At 40.8% G+C, this 22,555-nt stretch overlaps 1 protein-coding gene across 2 annotated transcripts in view; it reads right to left on the bottom strand.

Moving 5' to 3' along the window:
- Positions 1–18,542, bottom strand: part of LOC139478529 (uncharacterized) — a 41,800-nt gene extending 23,258 nt beyond the window's left edge. For both annotated transcript variants that reach the window (XM_071261024.1, XM_071261025.1), the window contains exons 1-17: positions 18,266–18,542; positions 11,762–11,835; positions 10,187–10,662; positions 9,797–9,936; positions 9,406–9,510; positions 8,728–8,850; positions 8,192–8,283; positions 7,969–8,041; positions 7,257–7,883; positions 6,769–6,969; positions 6,321–6,524; positions 5,535–5,713; positions 3,758–3,816; positions 2,316–2,611; positions 1,427–1,548; positions 1,059–1,114; positions 94–260 (exon numbers count right to left, since the gene is read on the bottom strand). In XM_071261024.1, the coding sequence (XP_071117125.1) occupies positions 94–260; positions 1,059–1,114; positions 1,427–1,548; positions 2,316–2,611; positions 3,758–3,816; positions 5,535–5,713; positions 6,321–6,524; positions 6,769–6,969; positions 7,257–7,883; positions 7,969–8,041; positions 8,192–8,283; positions 8,728–8,850; positions 9,406–9,510; positions 9,797–9,936; positions 10,187–10,662; positions 11,762–11,835; positions 18,266–18,404 (3,133 nt within the window). In that variant the 5' untranslated portion in view covers positions 18,405–18,542. The remainder of the gene's footprint in view (positions 1–93; positions 261–1,058; positions 1,115–1,426; positions 1,549–2,315; positions 2,612–3,757; positions 3,817–5,534; positions 5,714–6,320; positions 6,525–6,768; positions 6,970–7,256; positions 7,884–7,968; positions 8,042–8,191; positions 8,284–8,727; positions 8,851–9,405; positions 9,511–9,796; positions 9,937–10,186; positions 10,663–11,761; positions 11,836–18,265) is intronic.
- Between the last annotated feature and the right edge of the window lie 4,013 nt (positions 18,543–22,555).

Below are 22,555 nucleotides of genomic sequence, written 5' to 3'. Positions count from 1 at the left end.
GATCGTCACAGTCAAGGAAATATATAGTTCTCTTTTTTTCGTATAATCAATAGAATCAGTACAGCGCTTACAAACATTACTGATAGTACTCACCTTCTTGATCAGCATTCTCAACTATTAGATAGGCAGGGTCCACAGCGTAGTCACCAACTCTGCCATTGGCCTGAATAGACTTGAAGAGCGTCTCTGTATCGCCTTTTAAGGTCTCTTCGTTAGTTGTATTGGACGATACTTGAAAGTCAGCAATGACGCTTCCCGATCTGGTTAGGAAATTAATAATTGGTTATTATCATTATTAGTGAAATGTTTTGTATTGGACTCCAATATTTAAACATGCATTTCTAGTGTACCATATATGGGCTTTCTTTGCTTATGTAGTTTAGTAGTTCGAAAACAAGTTCAGATTAAAGATGGGACTCTTTTCTTGAGCTTCAGTATTACGACTCCCTGTGGTTGATTAGATGTTGTGTACGGTGCTGCCTGCTGTATATCACTGCCTTACGGCATACTCAAGTCTATGCAAGGTAAACCAGTGGTTGACAGTATGAGCAACAATCCACGGGGTACACTGGCACACAATCGGGTCATCTCTTACTCCTCATAAGTAAGATCATACAACAAGCAGGGTTACTTTCAGTGGAAACCTGTTCTGTCCGATATCTCAAAGATAACATCAATACAAGACTTAGTTGTGTGGACGTTAATCAAACAGTATATTAACATTTAGTGAGTGAGTGAGTGAGTACGCCGTTTCAGCAATATGCCAGGGTTATCGAGATGGGGTACACCAGTAATGGGCTACTCACGTTGTACCCATGTGGGGAATCGAACTCGTGTCTTCAGCGTGACGAGCGAACGCTTTAACCACGAGGCGACCCCACCGTCCCATATTAAAACTGAAGATGTATTGAAACAAACAAAGTGTTTTGATGACTTCTTTGTGTACTGATTACTTGTTCTAAAAAAACTTGTTTGAAATAAACTTCATAATCATCTTACTGCACTAATTTGGTGACAGGTACATGTATGGCGCATTTACTGACATGTTATCTACATACCTTATATTCACAACTTCAATGGTGTCAATAGTTCCAGGCTTGGAAAGCTTGCTCATCTGAAAGTAATAGAGATCTCAGGGTAAGTAGCAATACATATGGTATATATTTTAGTGGCGTTCAAATACTATAATTATACATAAAGCGACACAATCCTTTCCATATCCAATAGAAATCTCTGCATAAAGCATCGATTGTACAATTCCGACTATATCATGAGCATGTGTTTATGAATCACTATCAAATAGTGATGATACCAGGTGTTCACTTTACTCCGAGTCTTAATAGTGATTCACTACCAAAAGTGTATTATGGTTTAGAAAGAGCAATGTTTTCAGAAAACAGAGCAGAACAAAATCGAATTGCGTTACCTCTCTTTCCAAAAGCCCCTTCAGGTTCCGAAATGCATCCGACGACTTGTTGGCATATTGGGATGAATACTGGAGAGTTAAAAACCGCAGTGAGGCAACGTACTTCAGTGATGGTTGAGGAGCTGTGGTGAATAAGGAATTTGTTCTCAATGAACGTTATTACTATCTTTTGAAATGATATACCATTTACAACTGGGTAACCACATGTAAGCATCGTCAGTACTTGACTACGTTGCCCATCACCTGAATACATACGGCGATATGCTGTGTAGTTGTCATTCCTATTTATTTAATGAGTGAGTATGGTTTCTATGCCGCTTTTAGAAATATTCCAGCAATATCACGGCGGGGGACACCAGAAATGGGCATCACACATTGTTACCAGGGGTATCGAACCCGGGTCTTCGGCGTGACGAGCGAACGCTTTAATCGCTAGGCTACCCGGTCGCCCTGTTTTCAAATAGTGAATGAAGCCGTGTATAACTCATGGAAGTCAGATGAGCACTACTCCGCGGCCGTGGATGAATTTTGTGTGAAACCCTACGGTTGCTGAGTAGTTGGATGATGGCTTGGAGGCACGAGTTGCATGAGAAATATTGTGTCATCTAAATGCTCACTGGTCTGAGCAGAGACTTGCTTCCCTCTCGCTTGACCAGACCAGCTTTATTCGTTGGTTAAACATAGCGAATACACTGATTAGCGGTCGGATATAATCACGGGTAATGGAGGACCTACTGAATGCAAATCCGCGAAATATGACCAAAGATTATAATTTTTTGTACTCAAATAAATTCCAGTAGAATATAAACGTTTTACCCATGGAATAACTGGCTTCTCAGAGCAACATAGTATTTACTTCAATGAATGAAAATTTAACTTTCAGTCATACCGCCATTACCACCAGAACCTGCACAGGTGCTGCTGAAGCATATTCTCTGAGCGGACACCTGGGGCGTGGTTGCGTGTTGGAAGATGGCCAGACTTGATGAATCATATGTCCCGCCCACTGGAAACAACAAGAACGGACACCCGGTGTCGGCATCGGTGAAGGTGAAGTCCTGAGGCTGACCGGTATTTCTTTTACGGGAGAACTTTATCTCAGTCACTCCATTGGTGAGTTTTCCTGATTTATCCACTAAGTTATCCGCTGTGTCAATTTGTGGGGGACTGTATCCTGTGATGAACCTGAAAATAATGTTTGTTAATGCGTATATGAGATCAGATTTTATCAAAGAACATTCTGTATTTTTTGCGGTTTTACCAAAACAGTCTTCATTCATATCCGATGAGTGTGTTCAAGAAAATATAATATTACATAACTGTTCATTTTTTCATACAGTTGAATACTTCATATTACTCAGAGTAAATGACCACATTACGGCAACGAGAAGAGAGTGAGTGAGTGAGTATGGTTTTACGCCGCTTTTCGCAATATTCCAGCAATTTCACGGCGGGGGACACCAGAAATGGGCTTCACACATTGTACCCATGTCGGGGATTGAACCCGGGTCTTCGGCGTGACGAGCAAACGATTTAACCACTAGGCTACCCGACCGCCCCTCAACCAGAAAAGAACTTGTAACTGTAGGAGAAATTGTTTGCCTGTGTATGGTTACTGAAATATATAGAGATTATTGCAAGAAGGACATGTTTGAAGACTGAGATTCGATCAGCATACAGCTTATCACCTCCAAACAATTGTTAGATGTTTGTTCGTTGTTTTACCCTGCATTCATCAGTTTTCAAGTTATATGATGGGAGCCTCTGGACCAGAGAAACTAGTGAATTGAACAACGTGTCTCAACGTCGGGCATGATGGCGCGCAATCAACCAAGTCACCGAGCCCGATCGCCCGATCCATTGTCGCCTCTTACGACAAGCATAACTGATACGGTTTGAGGATCGCATAAAAAGAGGTGAGGTGAAATTGGATTTAACGTCGCGTCCAAGATTATTGCATTTATATAGCGTGTGTGTATGTGTGTGTGTGGTTGGGGGGGGGGGGGGGGGGGGGGCCGCTTGTACTAGTCCGGACTGATGCCGATTTATAGTGCTACCACACTGAGATACCATGCCACAGTTTAACATGGATACCCCACTCAGACACAGTATTCTGACTCCGAGCCGACCAGTCCTTGTTTTAGCTCCTTAATGCCGAGCGCCAAACAGGGTAACAACAAGTACCATCTTTTAACGTTTTTTGGTATGACGCGACCGGGGCTCGAACCCCGGACCTTCCGCTCTCCGGGCGGACGCTCTACCACCAGACCACGGAGGCGGTCTCACATAAAAAGACTTCTGAATCCGAAATATCGACTCATAGTTACCTACCTATCAGAAATGTGAACATCGGAACCATCCACCCATCCGATCACAGCGTCGGAAGAAGTCTAAAATGTAAAGAAGAATATAAATGAAAAATAATAATAATATGCAGCTCAATAACAAATAATGCCCTACACAACACTTTGGTGAAGGCTTTGATATAAGCAATTAGAAGTTGGTAGAACATGAATACATGACACTTTTTATGGATAGCAACTTCTTTCATTCACATCATCTACCACAAAGGACATAATGACTACCTTATTGGTTGTGTTACTATAGCCAGATCATTGTCAGCTTGTTACCCTGTCTTGCGCTCGGCATTAAGGGGCTAAAACAAGGACTGGTCGGCTTGGAGTCAGTATATTGTGTCTGAGTGAGGATATTCATGTTAAACTGCGGTATGGTATCTCAGTGAGCTAGCACTATAAATCGGCATCAGTCCGGACTAGTACAAGCAGCCACACAAACACACAGTAGTAGTAGTATTAGTTAATATTACTACCGCTTCAGCCGTTGGCTATTTCGCAGTCGGGGCCAGACGGGTTAAACAATAATAAACAATAGTGGGAAATAAACAAGTAATCGGCTGGCCCCAAAAAATGTAAATTAGGGGGGAGAAAGAAGAAAGAAATACAGTAAAGGTGGATGAAGGGGAGAAAGAAGTTTTAGCAGTAGTGATGTGGAGCTGTAAGAAACCTAGTCTAAGGGAAGTAACTCGTGTATAGACTTAAAATAGTATAAATCAGTTAAGCTGATATGCTAGTTAGTAATATGTTCTATAAACTTAAAAAAGAAAAAAACAAAAAACGGTGGGGTGGATGGGAAAACCTATTATAAAAAGTTTGGGCTTACTGTCTGGGGTAAGGGAGTCAGGAGGGGGGGGGGGGGGGGGGGGGGTGAGTGTTGGCCGTGAGCGTGGGAGCTTGGCTTGGGTTGGTGGCTGGGTAAACGGTAATGATTATTGGTGTATGGATAAGGGCGAATTTTTCGCGCGGACGTCGGAGAAGTCGGTCCGCGCTTAGAATTTGGATCCCGATGTACAAACACACACGTACATGCACGTCGCTATATAAGTGCAATAATCTTGGACGCGACGTTAAACCCCATTTCACCTCACTTCCTTGTCAGCACTACACCTTCGGTGTACTTAATTAATCCTTTCCTGTTAATATTATTGGCTTCGTCATAACAATGTTATCTTAGTCCTATCCCATCGGCTTCGTCATTATAGTGTTATCTTTGTACATTCATCCCACCTTGTGCTGTGCAACCATCATGATTCATATATTTATGATAACATTGGATGGAGATGGCTATTATGACATGCAGTAACATACAAGTACCCCACTACACTAGGACTACAAAGCATGTGAACGGACTAAATATCAGTAAGAAAGTAAAACGTAAACATAGGTCGGAAACACCGTATAACTTGTGTCAAAAAGGGAAACTTGAGTTTAATCACTTACTTGTACGGTTAATAACGGCTACGTTGACGACAAACATCTGCGAAACGGTTAATGTGCACAACAAGGCTGTCGACTACCTTCGACAAAAAGCATGTGGGCGTAATAATACTATCTGCCTAATTCGCTACTAAGCATTGTGCATTGAAATGCTAATTTATTGACCTGACTTCTTGATGGTTTGCAAATTAAGTCGTACACAATTAAGGCAAAATTTTGGTTTTCTTCCCGACCCGATGTAGGTAATTTATTCTTCTGTAGCTAATAATCATTCCCTTTGTATGCCGAAAACATCATGTTTGGAAATTACCAACCATTCTCCCATTAGGTGAGAATCCAAGCCCTATCCATCTCCTCGCCCCGTTCAGCCTGGCGGTGATGGTGAAGTTGACCATGTCATTGGCCACGTCCACGACCCAGGTCACCTGGTAGGGGCAGTTGTTGCACGTGGCTGGCCACTGACCAATACATCCGGTTGGAAGTTTTGTCTTCTCTAGAAATATGTGATCATAACGTTATTTACTGTTCAACATTCAATTGTTAAAATATCAACCCAAAGGACAGATAATCGCTATTGAAAAGCCCTGCATAAAAGCCATATAACGTAACGAAAAACTCCCTGTTAACTTTTCATTCCACAAAAAAGGACCTGACCTCATAGTATGTCTATGATGACATATATTATATCAATATTTCGAACATATGTTAACAGACGGTCCAACAGTTGAAATGTGGAGTTATGGTAACCGCTGAAACCACTGGGAAATGTTTACTTCGGTAATGTTGGTCTTCAGCAACCCATCCTTGTCGTAAGAGGCGACTAAGGGGATCGGATGGTCAGGCTCACTGACTTGTTTGATACATGCCACCGTATCCCAATTACGTGTATCAATGCTCATGGTGTCAGTCATCGGATTGTCTGGTCCAGACTCGATTATCAACAGACCGCCGTCATATAGCTGGAATATTGCGGCGTTAAACAACAATTAAACAAACTTCAGTATCGGTATTGCCTTTCATAAGCATGGATGCCTGACAATGACGTAAAACATTGTATTTCAAACACAAAACCGTTTCAAAAGATCAGAACATGTAAAAACCTCTGAAGTTTATAGTTGCAGCGCCCCTGTTCGGCCTATGACCATGATATTTCAGCTCATCTTCATTGTAGTACTTTGGATTCGCAGCCTTTCCAGCTTCGAGCCCCGATCTTGGGATGTGCACATACATCCCGCTGTCTTGACCTCTTGCCCAGATCACAGACATAGGGACCTCGTCAATACTGTAGTCAGTCCTCTCAGTGGCTGAAATTGAAAACAAGCTATGTTCTGAAATCTTGCTGACTGAAAGCAAAAAAAAGTTTATCAATGAAAATTCTACAAAGTTACTATTTCAGTATAGCGAAGTTCTATCGGGGGTACGGACAGCAACCCGCTGACTGGAGTTCATTATCAGTTCCAGGATCAAATCTACTTTTGTCTTAAACCAATGGATTATATAATACTTTGTACATCAACTGATGCATTGACACTGCATATATATACCCACCAGTGAGTTTCTTCCTGAACAGGATAACAGTATAACCGTTCTCCTCAAAGCCGAGAGCAGCTGTGAGACTGTTAGTTCCACCATAGAAGTCATCATGTTGAGGGGTGGACCTGTCCCTGGTGTAATAATCTCCCACCCTGCTCCTCATCCCCCGGGCAGACCCGATCACCATATCCGTGCAGTCCATAGGGTGTGTGCCGGCTAGATGATCAGAAATACCTCCTGTTATTTATCTGCAGTTTCGCGAATCTTGAAATATGTTTGTCGAAGAGTAGACATTCCAAATCGAAAAGAATCACAATAACCTGTAATGTCCCATAACCTGCTTATTGTCATAGACGCGTTATCACAACTGAAGAAAAGTGTAAAGCTGCGTATAGCACGTCACTCACTTATAAAATCACACGGTGTCATTCCATGGAATAAGAGTTTATAAAACCGTATAGAGGTTATAAAACTTAATGAATCCCCATAAGTACGATACTTACAACCGTCCTTGTTTCCGCGAGTTACAACGCCTGAACCTCCAGGCCTAGTTTCACTTTCTGGAGTAGGTTCGCCCTCGGGCCTGGGTTCGGCTTCTGCGCTGGGTTCGCCTTCTGCACTGGGTTCGCTTTCTGCACTGGGTTCGGGATTAGGTGTGCCACCTGTAAAAGAGGAAGCTCTTATGGTACATGATGGCAATGCCAAACCGGATGTAGATTCGGGTTCTGCTGTGTGTTCTGGTTCAGATGTAGATTCGGGTTCTGCTGTGTGTTCTGGTTCAGATGTAGATTCGGGTTCTGCTGTGTGTTCTGGTTCAGATGTAGATTCGGGTTCTGGTTCCTGTTCTGGTTCAGATGTAGATTCGGGTTCTGCTGTGTGTTCTGGTTCAGATGTAGATTCCGGCTGTGCTTCGTGTTCTGGTTCAGATGTAGATTCGGGTTCTGCTGTGTGTTCTGGTTCAGATGTAGATTCGGGTTCTGCTGTGTGTTCTGGTTCAGATGTAGATTCGGGCTCTGCTTCATGTTCTGGTTCAGATGTTGATTCCGGCTCTGCTTCAGATTCTGGCTCTGCATTTGTGTTTGGTTGTGCACCAGGAAAGTTCGGGAACGACTGACATCCTGATCTGAAATCTGAATAAGAAAAACTTCACTATCTATCCATCCATCTATCCATCCATCCATCCTTCGTCCGTCCGTCTTTGTGTTGTTGTCTTACCTGTAGGTTTCCATCCAATGCCTACCCAGGTAGAGCTCTTCACTTTCATCACAACCTCCAGTTCTTGTTCAGCCTGGAAGGTAGTGAAACATTCAGTTTCAATGCAGTAGTACAATCCCTCTAACGAGTGTACATGATCATATGAAAACAATGAATCATAACGAAAACCCAAAATGCGAATGATAACATTTACAGTAAGGTACCAGTCTCATAATCACTCTACCGTTATTTCTCTGTAGTACAGTTCATACTCCGGGCTCAAGGTTCTCATCTCGTACTGACTGTAGTCAATATTCGTCGTGGTCACCTTGGACTCTAGAAATAGATAGGGGTTAAATACAAATGCAAATTTATCTTCGTACATGTCTTGCAATAAAAAGCATATGCTATGGGGTTTTTCCAGCTGGAAGCAAGTTACACATTATTTTGACACGATTGATCGATGACCGAATATGTTCATTTTCCCGATATATGTGATTGTCTCATTTCCAATGAACTTTGCAGGTACAAACGTCACTCCAACATGACATACGCATTGTCGATGGAATGAAACCCTGTCGATTCGTTTAATAAATGCACATAGTATGATATCTCGATTGAAACTAAAAAGGGAGAGTTGTTTGACTGTCTTTTCCATCAAAGACCTAATACGATGAACACTTTAGAATGACCCCTCATATCATATAGATATATAAGTTTACGATAGTTTATCTTGGATTGTTCTTCTCAATATCTATAGGCAGATGGACATGTACTTACCCTGCTTACAGTTCTTGCCGAACCATCCCACGTCACAGTAGCACTGAAAGCGAGGGTAGGACGTCGCCTGGGTGTCCTCACATTGGCCATGTCCGCCACAATCACTGTCTATTTCACAGTCATCTGAATGAATGGTGAAACTGTGTTAGAAACACACACACAGACACACACAGACACACACACACACACACACACACACACACACACACACACACACACACACACACACACACACACACACACACACACACACACACACACACACACACACATACACACACACACATACACACACAATATACCGTGTGTCTCAGTCGGGTATTCATGTACAACTGCGGCATGGTATCTCGGATCTGGCACTGTAAAATCGGCATTAGTACACACACACACACACACACACACACACACACACACACACACACACACACACACACACACACAAAATGCCATGCACCAGCACCCTTATTTACAACCCCACAACTCTCATACCATCACTCCCTTGAAGCAAACACTTACATCATACTTAGAAAATATCACTGAAGTAATTCGCATGTTGGAATTGTCGAAAAAGAACCCGGCCTGGTAAAGTACATTACAATATGTGCTCCACTGTTACTTGATAAACCAAATGAATGAAAACAGACGCCAAGCGACAATGTCATATCAGCCCTTCCATACCTTTGTACTGGCAGCGATCCCCCTTGTACAGCTGGTTACAGGAACAGAGGCCATCTTTCCATGTTCCTTGCCCGGAGCAGTTTGTCTTCGGATCAGTATTGTTATCTGGTACAATATACCGAAAATACACCTTGCACTTCAAAAGTTTCTATGTATCATTAGGATACATCATATAGTAGATCTTAACCTCAATTCAATATATTACAAGCAAAAGTAAAATGATTCGATAAAGCAATTCCAATTAAAAAAGGGATTTAAAAAAATTCAATTTCATTCAATGATAGAAAAACGAATGAATGAATGGTAAATGTTCAGTGTTGACGCAATCGTACGATTAAACATCAGTCATGAAAACATTGTCATAGTTATGCTACAATTACTTGCCGCATACCTTTAACGATGTTGATGTCGGCGCAGCTCCAGAAGAGATACTGGGAGGCACACGATCCCCATTCCAGGGCCTGTCTGATCATCCTTAGAGTACAGCCGTCACACTCGATGTCGGGGAGGGTGATTGTGTACTCCACCATGCTGCAAGGAGAAGTCACAATTGTTAATATCCACGTCATTCATTAATTAAGTGTGCCAAAATTAACTTTTATTATCATCATATCTCTGTGTTTTCATTATACCAGAATAAGTTCAGGACAATATCCGCCTCTGAGCTACAGGGAAGTTTACATGTCCCATACAACTGTCATAATACCGAGGTAGCCTCTCAGAACCGGCACAATGTCAAAATGTTCTGTGTTTTTTTCCAAATGTCTGTAATTTGAATTACGTTGTGTCGTTGTAACCGATGAGGTCGACGGTGCCGCCAGTGTTTGTCCCTGTCTCCGCTGTTGGCTCTCCTGCAGGCTCTGCTGTTGGTTCTCCTGCAGGCTCTGCTGTTGGATCTCCTGCAGGCTCTGCTGTTGGTTCTCCTGCAGGCTCTGCTGTTGGTTCTCCTGCAGGCTCTGTCGTTGGTTCTCCTGCAGGCTCTGCTGTTGGTTCTCCTGCATGCTCTGTCGTTGGTTCTCCTGTAGGCTCTGCTGTTGGTTCTCCTGCAGGCTCTGTCGTTGGTCCTCCTGCAGGCTCTGCTGTTGGTTCTCCTGCAGGCTCTGCTGTTGGTTCTCCTGCAGGCTCTGCTGTTGGTTCTCCTTCAGGTTCTCCCGTAGGCTCTGGTACACTCCCAGGGGACGACATCACCACACCATTCTGTTGGTAGCGAACGACCTCCCTGTTACTTTTGTCCAGAACTTGAAGGTAAAATCCACCCTGATAACAAATAAGATCAAGTTAATAATAGGAAGTAGGTGAAACCTACATGTAAGAGCTTCAACAGGAAAACACTAACCCCGGCACAGCAAAATGTGGCCAAGTAGTGAGATAGTGAAGGAAACCCAAGTGATAACCATAAGTGCGTTTCAGGCGACTGATATTGTGATTGACTAAAAATATAAACGGGAACACATTTTTGCAAAAGGCGACATTTCTTGATCCCCGACAACAACCGAATTTTCTGAACTTCGGACAAGGCATTTGTTATCGGAGGAGACGGACGTTGGGTGATTTTAAACAACAAATATTTGTCAATTAATTTTCCTGTACATGTGCGACCATTCATATTACATTACGTTATCGGATAAAAAACAAACATGTTCAATGAAGATTCTTTATAAATCTAGCTGAAAACAGGAATAGCTACCCACACTGGTTAAGGATGTCATGAGTTGCGTTTTCATTAATTACTATTTTTTGTTATCCGATTCCTCTTCAATATGTGCGTTCGTAGATATTTGCTTTTGAAACGAATTAAGACCTAGCCAATCAGATATTTTGTCAAATCTTCCTAGTCAAAATTATTGCCACCAAGTACACCTGAGACCAACCAAACATAAACAGGGATGAGGGATGAGGTGGGAGCGTTCGCTTGGACACTGCGGTGATGTCACTGATTCACCACATGGTTGCAACTTGAGAGGTGTCAGCTAGCCGCGATGATTATGAAATATTGTTAAAGGCGGCATAAAAGTTTACTCACTCAGGCTCTCATACCCACCGATGAATTTCTCAACAAGGAGATAAAGCCAATCATAGAAGCATGCTGCAGATTTTTAAATGTAAAATTACTCTATGGAAATGTGTAATTAGTCATAACATGTTTCCCATAAAGCACTTTACGTGTTCAATGTGAAACACGGCTTTCGGAAACAAACCTTTGAAAATAATTCACAATAGTTTTGATCCGAACACTTTTAACGCAGACACGAAATTCAAACAAAGGCGTGACAATTGTACGACGGCCCCTAGACAAGATCAGCCTTGGCGCTGTTAACTGTTATAAAGAGCTCGACATTGAATTGAGATGTATTACCTGATGCGGATATGCTAGATGCCAAGTCACCTTCACTTGAGAGCCAGCTTTGAATTCAGTCACTGGACCAAAACCTGTATGAAATAGAAGGTAATTTTAACAGAGATTAGAAACCTGCACACATACTAACTGGCAATATATTTCGATGTGTTCGTTACACGTCGTTTGAGTACAACATCTGTAGATAATTTGTATGGTATTGTATTGGTATTGGTGACACAGACCATTTGTCATTTAATTCTAAAATATATGAAGAATTCAGGGATGTATGTATCGCAGCTGAGTTTGAAATATTTGTGATGTAATATGCGTCGGCATACGTAAATGTGATTTTGTAAATAATATCCAAATGGCGTAAGGTACACTTTGGCGTTCGTGTTTGCATATTTTCCAAGATTATTCTAAACGATCCTAGGCTTATTTGCGATGTTTCATAACTATCAATGGTACTTTGATGAAAAAAAGGATAGAAATCTAACCGTGATCATTAATACCCTATTTTTGAAATTCAATTCCTCGAGTAAATATCCGATGTTCAGATTTCCAAACAAACAGTAAATAATAAACGCCGTGAATGGTGATTTGGTAATGTATCCAAAATGTCGAGATTTACGATGTACCTAATTTTCAGAGGTCACTTTCAATAATTCTGCTTTGCCTAAAATGACAGCGGATAATATCACAGGGAAGAGAATTTCCCACAGAGTTCAAAACTGTGAAGTGTATTCGTGTGCGTGATGTAATTCACTTGTGTTCGACTTCGAAGCGAATGTTGAAGGGAAGGGACATGTATGTCGCTGTGGCATCCAGGGGTAACACTAAAACCATAACGTTCAACGTAGGTGAACATTCGACTGAAGCACGAGTAACTTCACAATGACTTACGATCAGGAAAGGATTCCATCATAATCTGACTTTAGGTCATCATCATGGAGTAGCCAAACACGGGCCTGGAATTCGATTTCACACACATGTTTGATACCAGTTATTTCAAATGGGTTTCTCACTCTCAGGTGTGTAAGAGAGATGTATTTCACATTGTATAAAACCAAAGCGCGTGCTTATGTACTGCAGGTACGGGTTTCACTAACAAATATTGAAAACTCACAAAGTCCCTGGGCTTATTCAACGACATTGGGTGTAACGTGGTCTATTTCACGATAAAATATTGTCCTATCGTGACGTCATTTCTGGAGATTCGAATCTTGATGACGTCGTGTAATGGACGACATTATATTTGGCAGGGGAGTGTCAAGTGAGTTGTTCCCCATACAACTGATTGTATCTGGTTCAGTTCTGGCGTTCGAAGGGGTAAGTTTTGAGTCCAAAATTTAACACTGTGATACAAGGCTTTTGGGAAGACAGCTACATAGTAAATTAAAAGCATTTGCATGAGGGAAGGGTCGAGCACTGAAGGACTTAAGTCTGTATTTTGGTACAGACAAGAGAAGTTGGTGATTTGGTCGGAGATTTCTGGTAGGAGAAACATCTCATGGAGGTAGGCAGGGCCAGTGTTATGAAGAGACTGCTTCTCTAATGGAGAGAGATGCAGGCGTGATTATGCTGAGAGAATATTATTGGCTGAGTTTATAAATTTTGTAATTACCACATAAAAACTATTTTTGTGACTTCCAATTGTGCTTGAACAATTTTTTACAACAATATGCTTCACCCGCATATATGACAGGAAAGAAATACGGCACAGCTACTTTATAAGCCAACTCTCATGCTGCGCGTTCGGTTTCAAATTCAATTTAGCGGTTATAAAACTACAGGTAATACACGCAACACTGACTCTCAGAGAGTTTATGGTCAAGTTGTTGAAGGAGAATAAATATGTTGTTCTAACAGGCTCCATGTTGGAAACACTACCACTCACAAGAGGCGACTAACGGGATCGGGTTGTCAGTTTCGCTGACTTGGTTGATGCATGTCATCGTATCCCTATTGCGTAGATCGATGCTGATGATGTCAATCACTAAATTGTCTGGTCAAGACTCGACTATTTACAGACCTCCGTCATATAGCTGCAATAATGTTAAGAATGTAACTCATGTACACTACCGGGCAAAAGAAAGCATACACCCATGTTTGATGGAGGCCTAAATGAAACAAACAAGAAATGATTATCCCATGGTGATGTATTTCATATGTGCATCATACTTGTGTTTTGGACTTTAAGTATAATTATTTTCGGCGACTGTATTCAACCTTTTAACATTTTGATAACGATGTAATTTTTTTTTGTCAAATCCAATTTTCATGTTTACACTTCTTTTGTTTGCCCGGCACTGTGGCTATACCTGTCCCGAATTGAAGTAGAATCGTGTATGAATGATATCCGTGACATAAAGGGCAAAAGTAACGCGAGCATACGATTTTCTGAATAACTAAAACATTATGAATTCTAAAATAATCATAATTTTATGGAATATGGCTAAACCGATTCGGACCGCCTCCGTGGTCTAGTGGTAGAGCGCCCGCCCGGGGAGCGGAAGATCCGGGGTTTGATCCCTGGCTGCGTCATACCAAAAGACGTTTAAAGACGGTACCTGTCTATTACCCTCTCTGGCGCTCGGCATTAAAGGACTAAAACAAGGACTGGTCGGCTCGAAGTCAGTATACTGTGTCTAAGGTATTCATGTTAAACTGCGACATTGTATCTCAATATTCTTGCAATAATAAGTGCAATAATCTTGGACGCGACGTTAAACCCCATATCGCCTCACCTCTACCGAAAGACCAGTCTTCTATTGACAGAACAAAAGCATGTTAGGTTAAAATAATAATAAGTGCATTTATAATGCGCCAGATTCCATTCACCGAGTGGATGCTCATAGCGCTACACTATTATTACCCCGGTCAATGGATCAGTGAGCACTCGATTTTCATGAATTAATGCCATAGATTAATGCCATTCCTGATCTCACAGGGGTGTACATCTCTAATTGGAAATGCAGATGTCAAATTTCACTATGACTTCTGTAAATATCATGAGAAGTTTGAATTTGATCATATTTAATTTTTAAAAGGTCATTTACGAATGTTCTGAACCAAGTTCAACACTTTGAGTCTCCAACAGAAAACAGGGACAATAAGTCATGATAAGCACACTTTGTCATATGAAATTCGATCTGTTCTTTGCAAATTTCATGTTAATAATGTTAAATTTTAGATTTCCGGAATGCTTGCACAGCAGTCGTCACTCGGGTTTGAAATGTTCCTCAGTTATATCACAAAGCATCAGCTTCATGTCGACATGAACCACTTTAGTTCAAAACATAAGAACATGGGTGGTGTTGTTTATGACCCGGACGCTGAAAACGTGTTTTCCGACTCTCCAATGAGCGTTCTGCGTACCTGTGCACCTGCGTTCCTGAGTGATGTAGTATATTCTGCGTCCGGGTGCTAGTATACTTAGAAAACTAAAAAGACTCTATTAAGTAAAGGCGGACACAGAGGCATTTTTGACTTGTAAAGGTTTCGCACATATAAATTGTTACTGGGCAAGCGTTTTTTTATATTTGTCTTGATACACGTATTAGCCTCCTTTGGCTGACTGTGAAGACGTGTGTTTGTTTGTCTGTTTGTTTGTTTTGTTTTGTTTTTGTTTGTTATTTAACGCCGCACACAGCCCGTATTCGAGTCTAGACCAGACAATCTAGTGATTAACATCATAAGCACTGGGATACGATGACCTGCATCAATCAAGTTAGCGAGCCTGACCACCCGATCCCGTTGGTAGCCTCTCACGACAATTCTAACCCGATTCTTCACAGTGAAAGATGACGCATACGTGTAATTGAGGTTTTGTCACATAGCTGCGTTGTAAAAATTATGTAAATATTATATCCGATATAATTCTTGCTCATAAGCCATGCCTTAGACAATCTATTTTCATCCTAATTATTATAATAAACCTTCAATTGAGTCTTTTATAAATCTTATCCTTCTAAATGTAGCTTTACAATAGTACATATATTAAACTACATATTTAAATCAATGCAGCTAGATAAGCTACTTTATCAATATCAACACCATGTGTTTTTATTATGTTTGTAATTGTTTATGTACTGATGTGTTGTATGGGCGTCTGGCATTGAAAACTGACAATACACCAAGCAGAACTGCTTTGTCACAAAGGTAACACTTTTGGTTTCTTTTTATACTTGGTACTTTCTCATACAGGGAACTCACAATGTATTTATACTGAGTATTTATCTTTTGATACTTTGGTGTCACCGTATTTGTGTTACATGTTTGTTAAATTTAGCAGATTTATACATCACTTGCATTAGAAACACATTGCACAGGAAATACTACAAAAATAACAGTTACTGTCTTGCTGTATCATATCGTTGTACATTTATCCTATCCCCAACGGCTTCGCGTCATTTTATTGTTATCTTTGTACATTAATCCTATGTTATTGGCTTTGTCAGTAAATATATGTGTGTGTGTATGTATATATAAGCCTATCAAACACTTTACTTCATTACTTTTAAGGGATATTGAAACGTAATGAAGTTTAATTGCAGTGATAGTATTTAAAAAATACAATCTTAAGGTTTGTCGATTTAAAGTCTTGAACAAATCCTACCTTGGACTCAAGACTGGACATTTTGCTCTTCCGGGTACCAACATTTTATATAAAAAACAACACTGTACAGTCAGACCAATGATAAAACTTGGCCTCGAAACATGACTCATTGAAAAAGAACGTTACTTCCACCTGTGACAGATAGCGAACAAAAAACAATATACATTCCAGTTAAAATCCATCCCAAAACATAACCAACGGTAGTTACTGATGACCTACATCGAATTATTCCCTTGCTCATTCACAATGCTCTGATGACACAGAGATTTCCCTGTTGGGAACACTTCTTCCTTGTACGCAAAGCCCGAGGCCATTTGTTCAATGACAAACAACCTCATTCCACGGAAACTTTCATGTCAACAAACTACATAAATATGGACCTATTCACGTCCACATTTAGCCTATACTAGATCTGCTGTACGAGTCTTACCCAGGCCCTGACCTGTATTATTGAACAGTGGGGGTACGCATGGCCCAGTCGTCTTATGCCCGCTATTCGCTGTGCAGAGTTGCGTCCTTCAGACACACCAGAAACCCTTGATTGTCGGTTCGAATTATTGTACTCCCCGTTTATGTTTCTAGGTTTGTCAGCACCATACCTGTTCTCCTGGGTTTCACCAAAGTGATAAACGTCTCAGACCTGCAGACTGTACTTCGTTCGATGATATACTATACTTTATTATTTTAGATATTGTACCGCGTTCGTTGATATGCTGTACGTCGTTATTTGGCATACTATACATGTACTTCATTCGTTGATATAGTTTACCTCGTTCGTTGATATACTGTATTTCACTCCTTGATAAACTGTAATTCACTCGTTGATATACTATACTTCATTCGTTGATATACTGAACCTCGTTCGTTGATATACTGTATTTCACTCCTTGATATACTGTAATTCACTCGTTGATATATTGTACCTCCTTCGTTGATATACTGTACTTCACTCCTTGATATACTGCAATTCACTCGTTGATATACTATACTTCATTCGTTGATATACTGAACCTCGTTCGTTGTTATACTCTCCTTCCTTGGTTGATAGGGGCGGTCGGGTAGCCTAGTGGTTTAAGCGTTCGCTCGTCACGCCTAAGACCCGGGTTCGATTCCCGACGTGGGTACAATGTATGAAGCCAATTTCTGGTGTCCCCCGCCGTGATATTGCTGGAATATTGCTAAATTGCTAAAAGCGGCGTGAAACCATACTCACTCACTCCTTGGTTGATATACTGTGTAAGTGAAAGGAGTGAGGTTGCCGCTTTAATCAGTATATCAATTATCGTTTTACCGTGCGTGTTACTTTGATGATGGAGGAAAGCCCGAGGTGATGCGAATCATAGATGTTAAACAAGCTTTCGGTGAACTTTTTGGTCAATCATGCACAGATTTGGTGTGATTCACAGTCAGGGCGAATGTAGGATTCAAAACCACAGTCATAGGCTCCGGAGTTTCACTAAGAAACGCAAATCTATGCACATCGAATTCCGGCGCCTTAAAACGACTGGACCACACGTTTCCATTTATATCTGTTAAATGTATTGTAGTACACCAGTAAACAGTTTCCGTGATGAATCTTTGCCTACCATTGATGGATTTAGTGACTGTATGGTAACTCATATAGTAGTGAGCAACGCTCAACGTTAACGTCGCTTAGCAGGACGCGGTCAGGGGATCGAACCACAGACTTTTGGATCTCTGGCAGACGCTCTATCTACTACTCTACAGAGATGGTTTAGATTCTGAACATGTTTACAATTTAATATGGTCAAATCCTAAACATGTTTACATCTAAATCACATCTGTCATATTTATCATATACATTATTTGTAGTTAGTCATTACATCTAAACGACACCAACATTCAGACATAAACACTGAAAAGATAGGAAGTAAGCAGCCTACCACGGGGAACTCCACACGGAGCTGATGTTCTGAAGTTGTCAAGAAAATCCAAGGCATACTTTCTCGCTGGTGGAAACGTTAGAACCAAATGCGCACTGCATGTTTGCAGTGTCACAAACAATATCACAAAAATCTTCATCGTTGTCTTAAGTTTCCAAAGCTGCGTTGTCTTCTCAAAACTAATCCATCCTTCAACGTACAAACCGGGAAGGGAAAATATAACTCGCACCTTAAAATATACACGTATATGTAACCCCTGGCGGTTGTGTAAACAATGAAGATCGCTCCCGAACCAGGTCTTATACGTTCCGTTTGGTTATGTTTCGTTTCGGCTGGTGATTCTGGGTGTGGTTACTTAAAATTTATATTGACAGCGACGAGGCGACGGGAGTTGTGCATTTTAGTCCTAACAGTTGTAACAGTAGATACTTCATATCAACGCTGTCTTTGATTTCGGCATTTTTTATATTTTCCTATAGCGATCACACCTTTGAATAGTCAGAATGAGTTTACACATGAATGGAACACCAAATAGAGCAGAACAGGCTTACATTAAACCATTCACATTATCCGCGTCCTCATGCTCAATGTTTCGTCTATGAATGTATTTGCCGTTAATATATATGTCATTGACGTATAAATGTGTGCTGGCCATACAGTCGTTTTGAAGTGGTGTCGGCTAGTTTATTGTCCGTTATGTTTGCTTTGTATCTGTATATCCGGTTCCCCTAAGATTAATTCAAACAATTATTAATTCTGTTTTGGTGTATGTAATGCCCGTGAATACAGTTAATAGAATCCGTTATGACACAAACACATGTACAGTGATTGTGGGACGTCACGTTATAGCATTCGGTAAGAACATTTGTTGTCTCTACATATTTCCCGAGTAGAAAGCGAAGTTGAATATCACCATGACTTGCAAAATGTTGCCTGGAATGACATCGCAAATACACGCGATGAAATACCTTTTGTTTTCCTCCGCGGGATATACCGACAGAGGGGTATGTCGACCATGGTCTAAATGAATGGGAATCAGTCTATTAAAAGTTACTGCTGACAAGAATCACGAGTAGTTCATGGATGGGTGAGCACTAGGAAAGGAGATCGTGATTTATCGAAAACTACCGTTGCGGGTTGCTGGCAATACTTTCGTCCACTGGTGTCTGTCGATCTGGTGGTCAGGCTTGCTGATTTGGTTTGATGCATTTCATCGTATCCCAATTGCGTGGATTGCTGCTCATGATGTCAGTCACTGGACTGTCTGGTCCAGACTCGATTATTTACAGACCACCGTCATATAGCTGGTATATTGCTGAGTGCGGCGTTAAACAATAAACAAACAAACATAATTATTATTCGGTTTTAAGGGTCATAACGGTATAAAACAAATTATGATGATGGTGTTTAAACTGAAGGGAGAAAATGACAATTTTAGTTTGTGGGGGGCTGTGAGGTAGCCTACTTGTTAACGCCGATATCCTGGGTTCCATTCAATTGGGTTCCAGCAACTGTGGTAAATACACATTACAACTAACTCACTCATTTGTAATAAAACGAATTTCAAAATTCAAAACGTCAGAGAATAATCAATATTGATACAGATTCCACTGGAAGTAAAAGTGATGAACATTTATGATAGGACTATGTGTTCGTGAAAAGGGTAATCATGTCTTGTTTTACTGGTTGTATTCGCCACTCGCACAATGTTCATGAAGAAATTGTGTTTGTTGTCTTATGCCGTACACAGTAATATTCCTGCCTGTAAACAACGAGTCTGTGCCAGACAGTCCAGTGATCAGTATCATAAGCAATGATCCATGTTAAAGACATGTTGTGTGATTGTTTGAAACGTTTAAATACGAAATATCTGTTCATTTGTTTCAGAACAACAAATTTCACAATTTGAAAAAATACGTTCTCATTGGTAAAATGATGAAATAATGTTGACGTGTTTTGAAATAGAGGCATGACTTGTGTTTTCTCAACATATCCGGTAACTTCAAAGTGAAAACACGATGTTCAGTGAGCTGAGAAGAACATTAACATCGACATCCGTGTAAAACTGCGGGTCATGATGTATGACGAGATGTAGATGTAGGAAAATCTCCAATAATACATTTATTACTAATATACAGATGCTACATAATTTCAAAGGAAGATGTGAGTGCTAATATTTCTTAGCTACATGTAGCCCATCGTTAACTCACAACGAATAAAGAACCATGCTATCTCCATGTCACAGACTTATGACATGGTATCTGCGTGATGCATAGTTTGGAGGATTGCTGATATAGGAACTGTTTGATTGGCATTCTAGAAGTTGGTGAGTTAGTAAGAAAACGTACACCTTTATGGACATCGACTTCTGGTTTATTGTATATAGCTTTATGGACATCGACTTCTGGTTTATTGCATATAGCTTTATGGACATCGACTTCTGGTTTATTGCATATAGCTTTATGGACATCGACTTCTGGTTTATTGCATATAGCTTTATGGACATCGACTTCTGGTTTATTGCATATAGCTTTATGGACATCGACTTCTGGTTTATTGCATATAGCTACGTTTCGATGCAGCTTTTGATACCGATATCAAGCTGGAGTGACACCTACAAAGTGATGAGAGGTGCATATGCATGACATGTTGTGATTATTGTTAATTCTACCATGAATTTGGAAATTGATGCTGATGGTCTATAAGAGGTTGTCAAATCACTATAAACCCCCTCTGATTGAATCAGCCTATTTGACGGTCGCATCACCGCTGAGCTAATATTCACAGAATACCTTTTTTAGTCATTGTCGGTAGGCTACCACAATACTCAAAGGATGTAATACATTTCGTGCAAAAAACACGATAGAAATCTACAAAGAGAATGTATTTTAAGTTTTGGGGACAACAGAGAGCATGTAATTTTGCGCTTCTATACATATTTATATACATATACGACTGTGACGTCATTTTTTGCGTCACAGAGAGCGATATGACGTCATAATGGTGACGTACGGTGTAGAATGAATGCTTTGCAAAACTTGATTAGTTTTCTTTGGGGTGCCCACCTCATGTTAGCTTACCAAATTGTCGTGCTTATATGCTTTCAATGCCTGTCATATGTTCGAGTGAAGTATTACGGTGTGAACGAACTTCCTGAGCATATACAGGGCCATATTTTGTTTAAAGGCTGTTGTCGGTGATTGCGTAATTCAGATCGAGAACCCACTCAAAACACCGGGCTCAACCAAACACTGGACCCATGCCGCTTCACTCAATATTTTGCTAACACCAAAGAGTTCGTGTTTAATTTAGTCATGGTAGAATGAAGATAAACATACCGTGTTTTCAATGTGCAGCTAGGTTACCTGTAGATCTAACCATGCTAAATTAAACATTTGAAACCCCATGCTGCGCGTTAGGTTCCAAATTCAATTTAGCGCGGCTAAATCTACAGGTGACCAAGCTCTACATTGAAAACGCAGTATGTTTATCTCCTAGTTAATGTTAAGTTTTCTTGGTAATATAGTCATGTATGTGCCATCTCAAAACTACACATGACGATATCTGTACACATCACTGACTTATCTATATATGATGTTTGAATTATGATTCAGTATGTTCATGATCATCATAATCCCTTCAGAACTGACCTAATTTCAAAGCAGTTAATTGGGAGAATGTAAAATGGCGACAAGAAGCACTGCCCTACCTTCGGAGTGAGTGACTGAGTTGGCTTTAACGACGCTTTTAACCCTATTCCAGTTATATCGTGGGGCGTCAGCATAATGTGTGTGTGTGTGGGGGGGGGGGGGGGGGGGAGTCCGAAGTCATGGAGGTCTTAGACGTTGCCCACTTTGGTGAAACCCACAATAACTGTCTATGGTACTGATAGACCTAGAAACATAATCGAGGCGACCCGTTATTCGAACCCACAATCATAGGCGTCTGGCGTGCCCAAGGGACGCAACTCTTCCAGCGAACTGCGAAACCTTTGTCGACTAGATTTGAGGTATGTATAATGATTGAGATCAGTTTATCTGGGGACAATTTATACGCATAAAGGAAACTGTATATTGTGTGACTTCTTAATCATCGGAAGATCCGGGTTAGAATAGGTCTTCAGCAACCCATGCTTGCCGTAAAAGGCGACAATGCATGTCGTAAGAGCGACTAATGGGATCGGGCGGTCAGTCTCGCTGATTTGGTTGCTCCCAATTGCTCCAGATTCGATTATTTATAGACCGCCGTCATGTAGCTTGGATATTGGTTAGTGCGGCGTTAAACAACAAA

Source organism: Haliotis cracherodii, unplaced genomic scaffold (assembly GCF_022045235.1).
Source record: "Haliotis cracherodii isolate W230 unplaced genomic scaffold, xgHalCrac1.p SCAF_4, whole genome shotgun sequence".
NCBI lineage: Eukaryota > Metazoa > Mollusca > Gastropoda > Lepetellida > Haliotidae > Haliotis > Haliotis cracherodii.
This window is presented reverse-complemented; position numbering and strand designations above follow the sequence as displayed.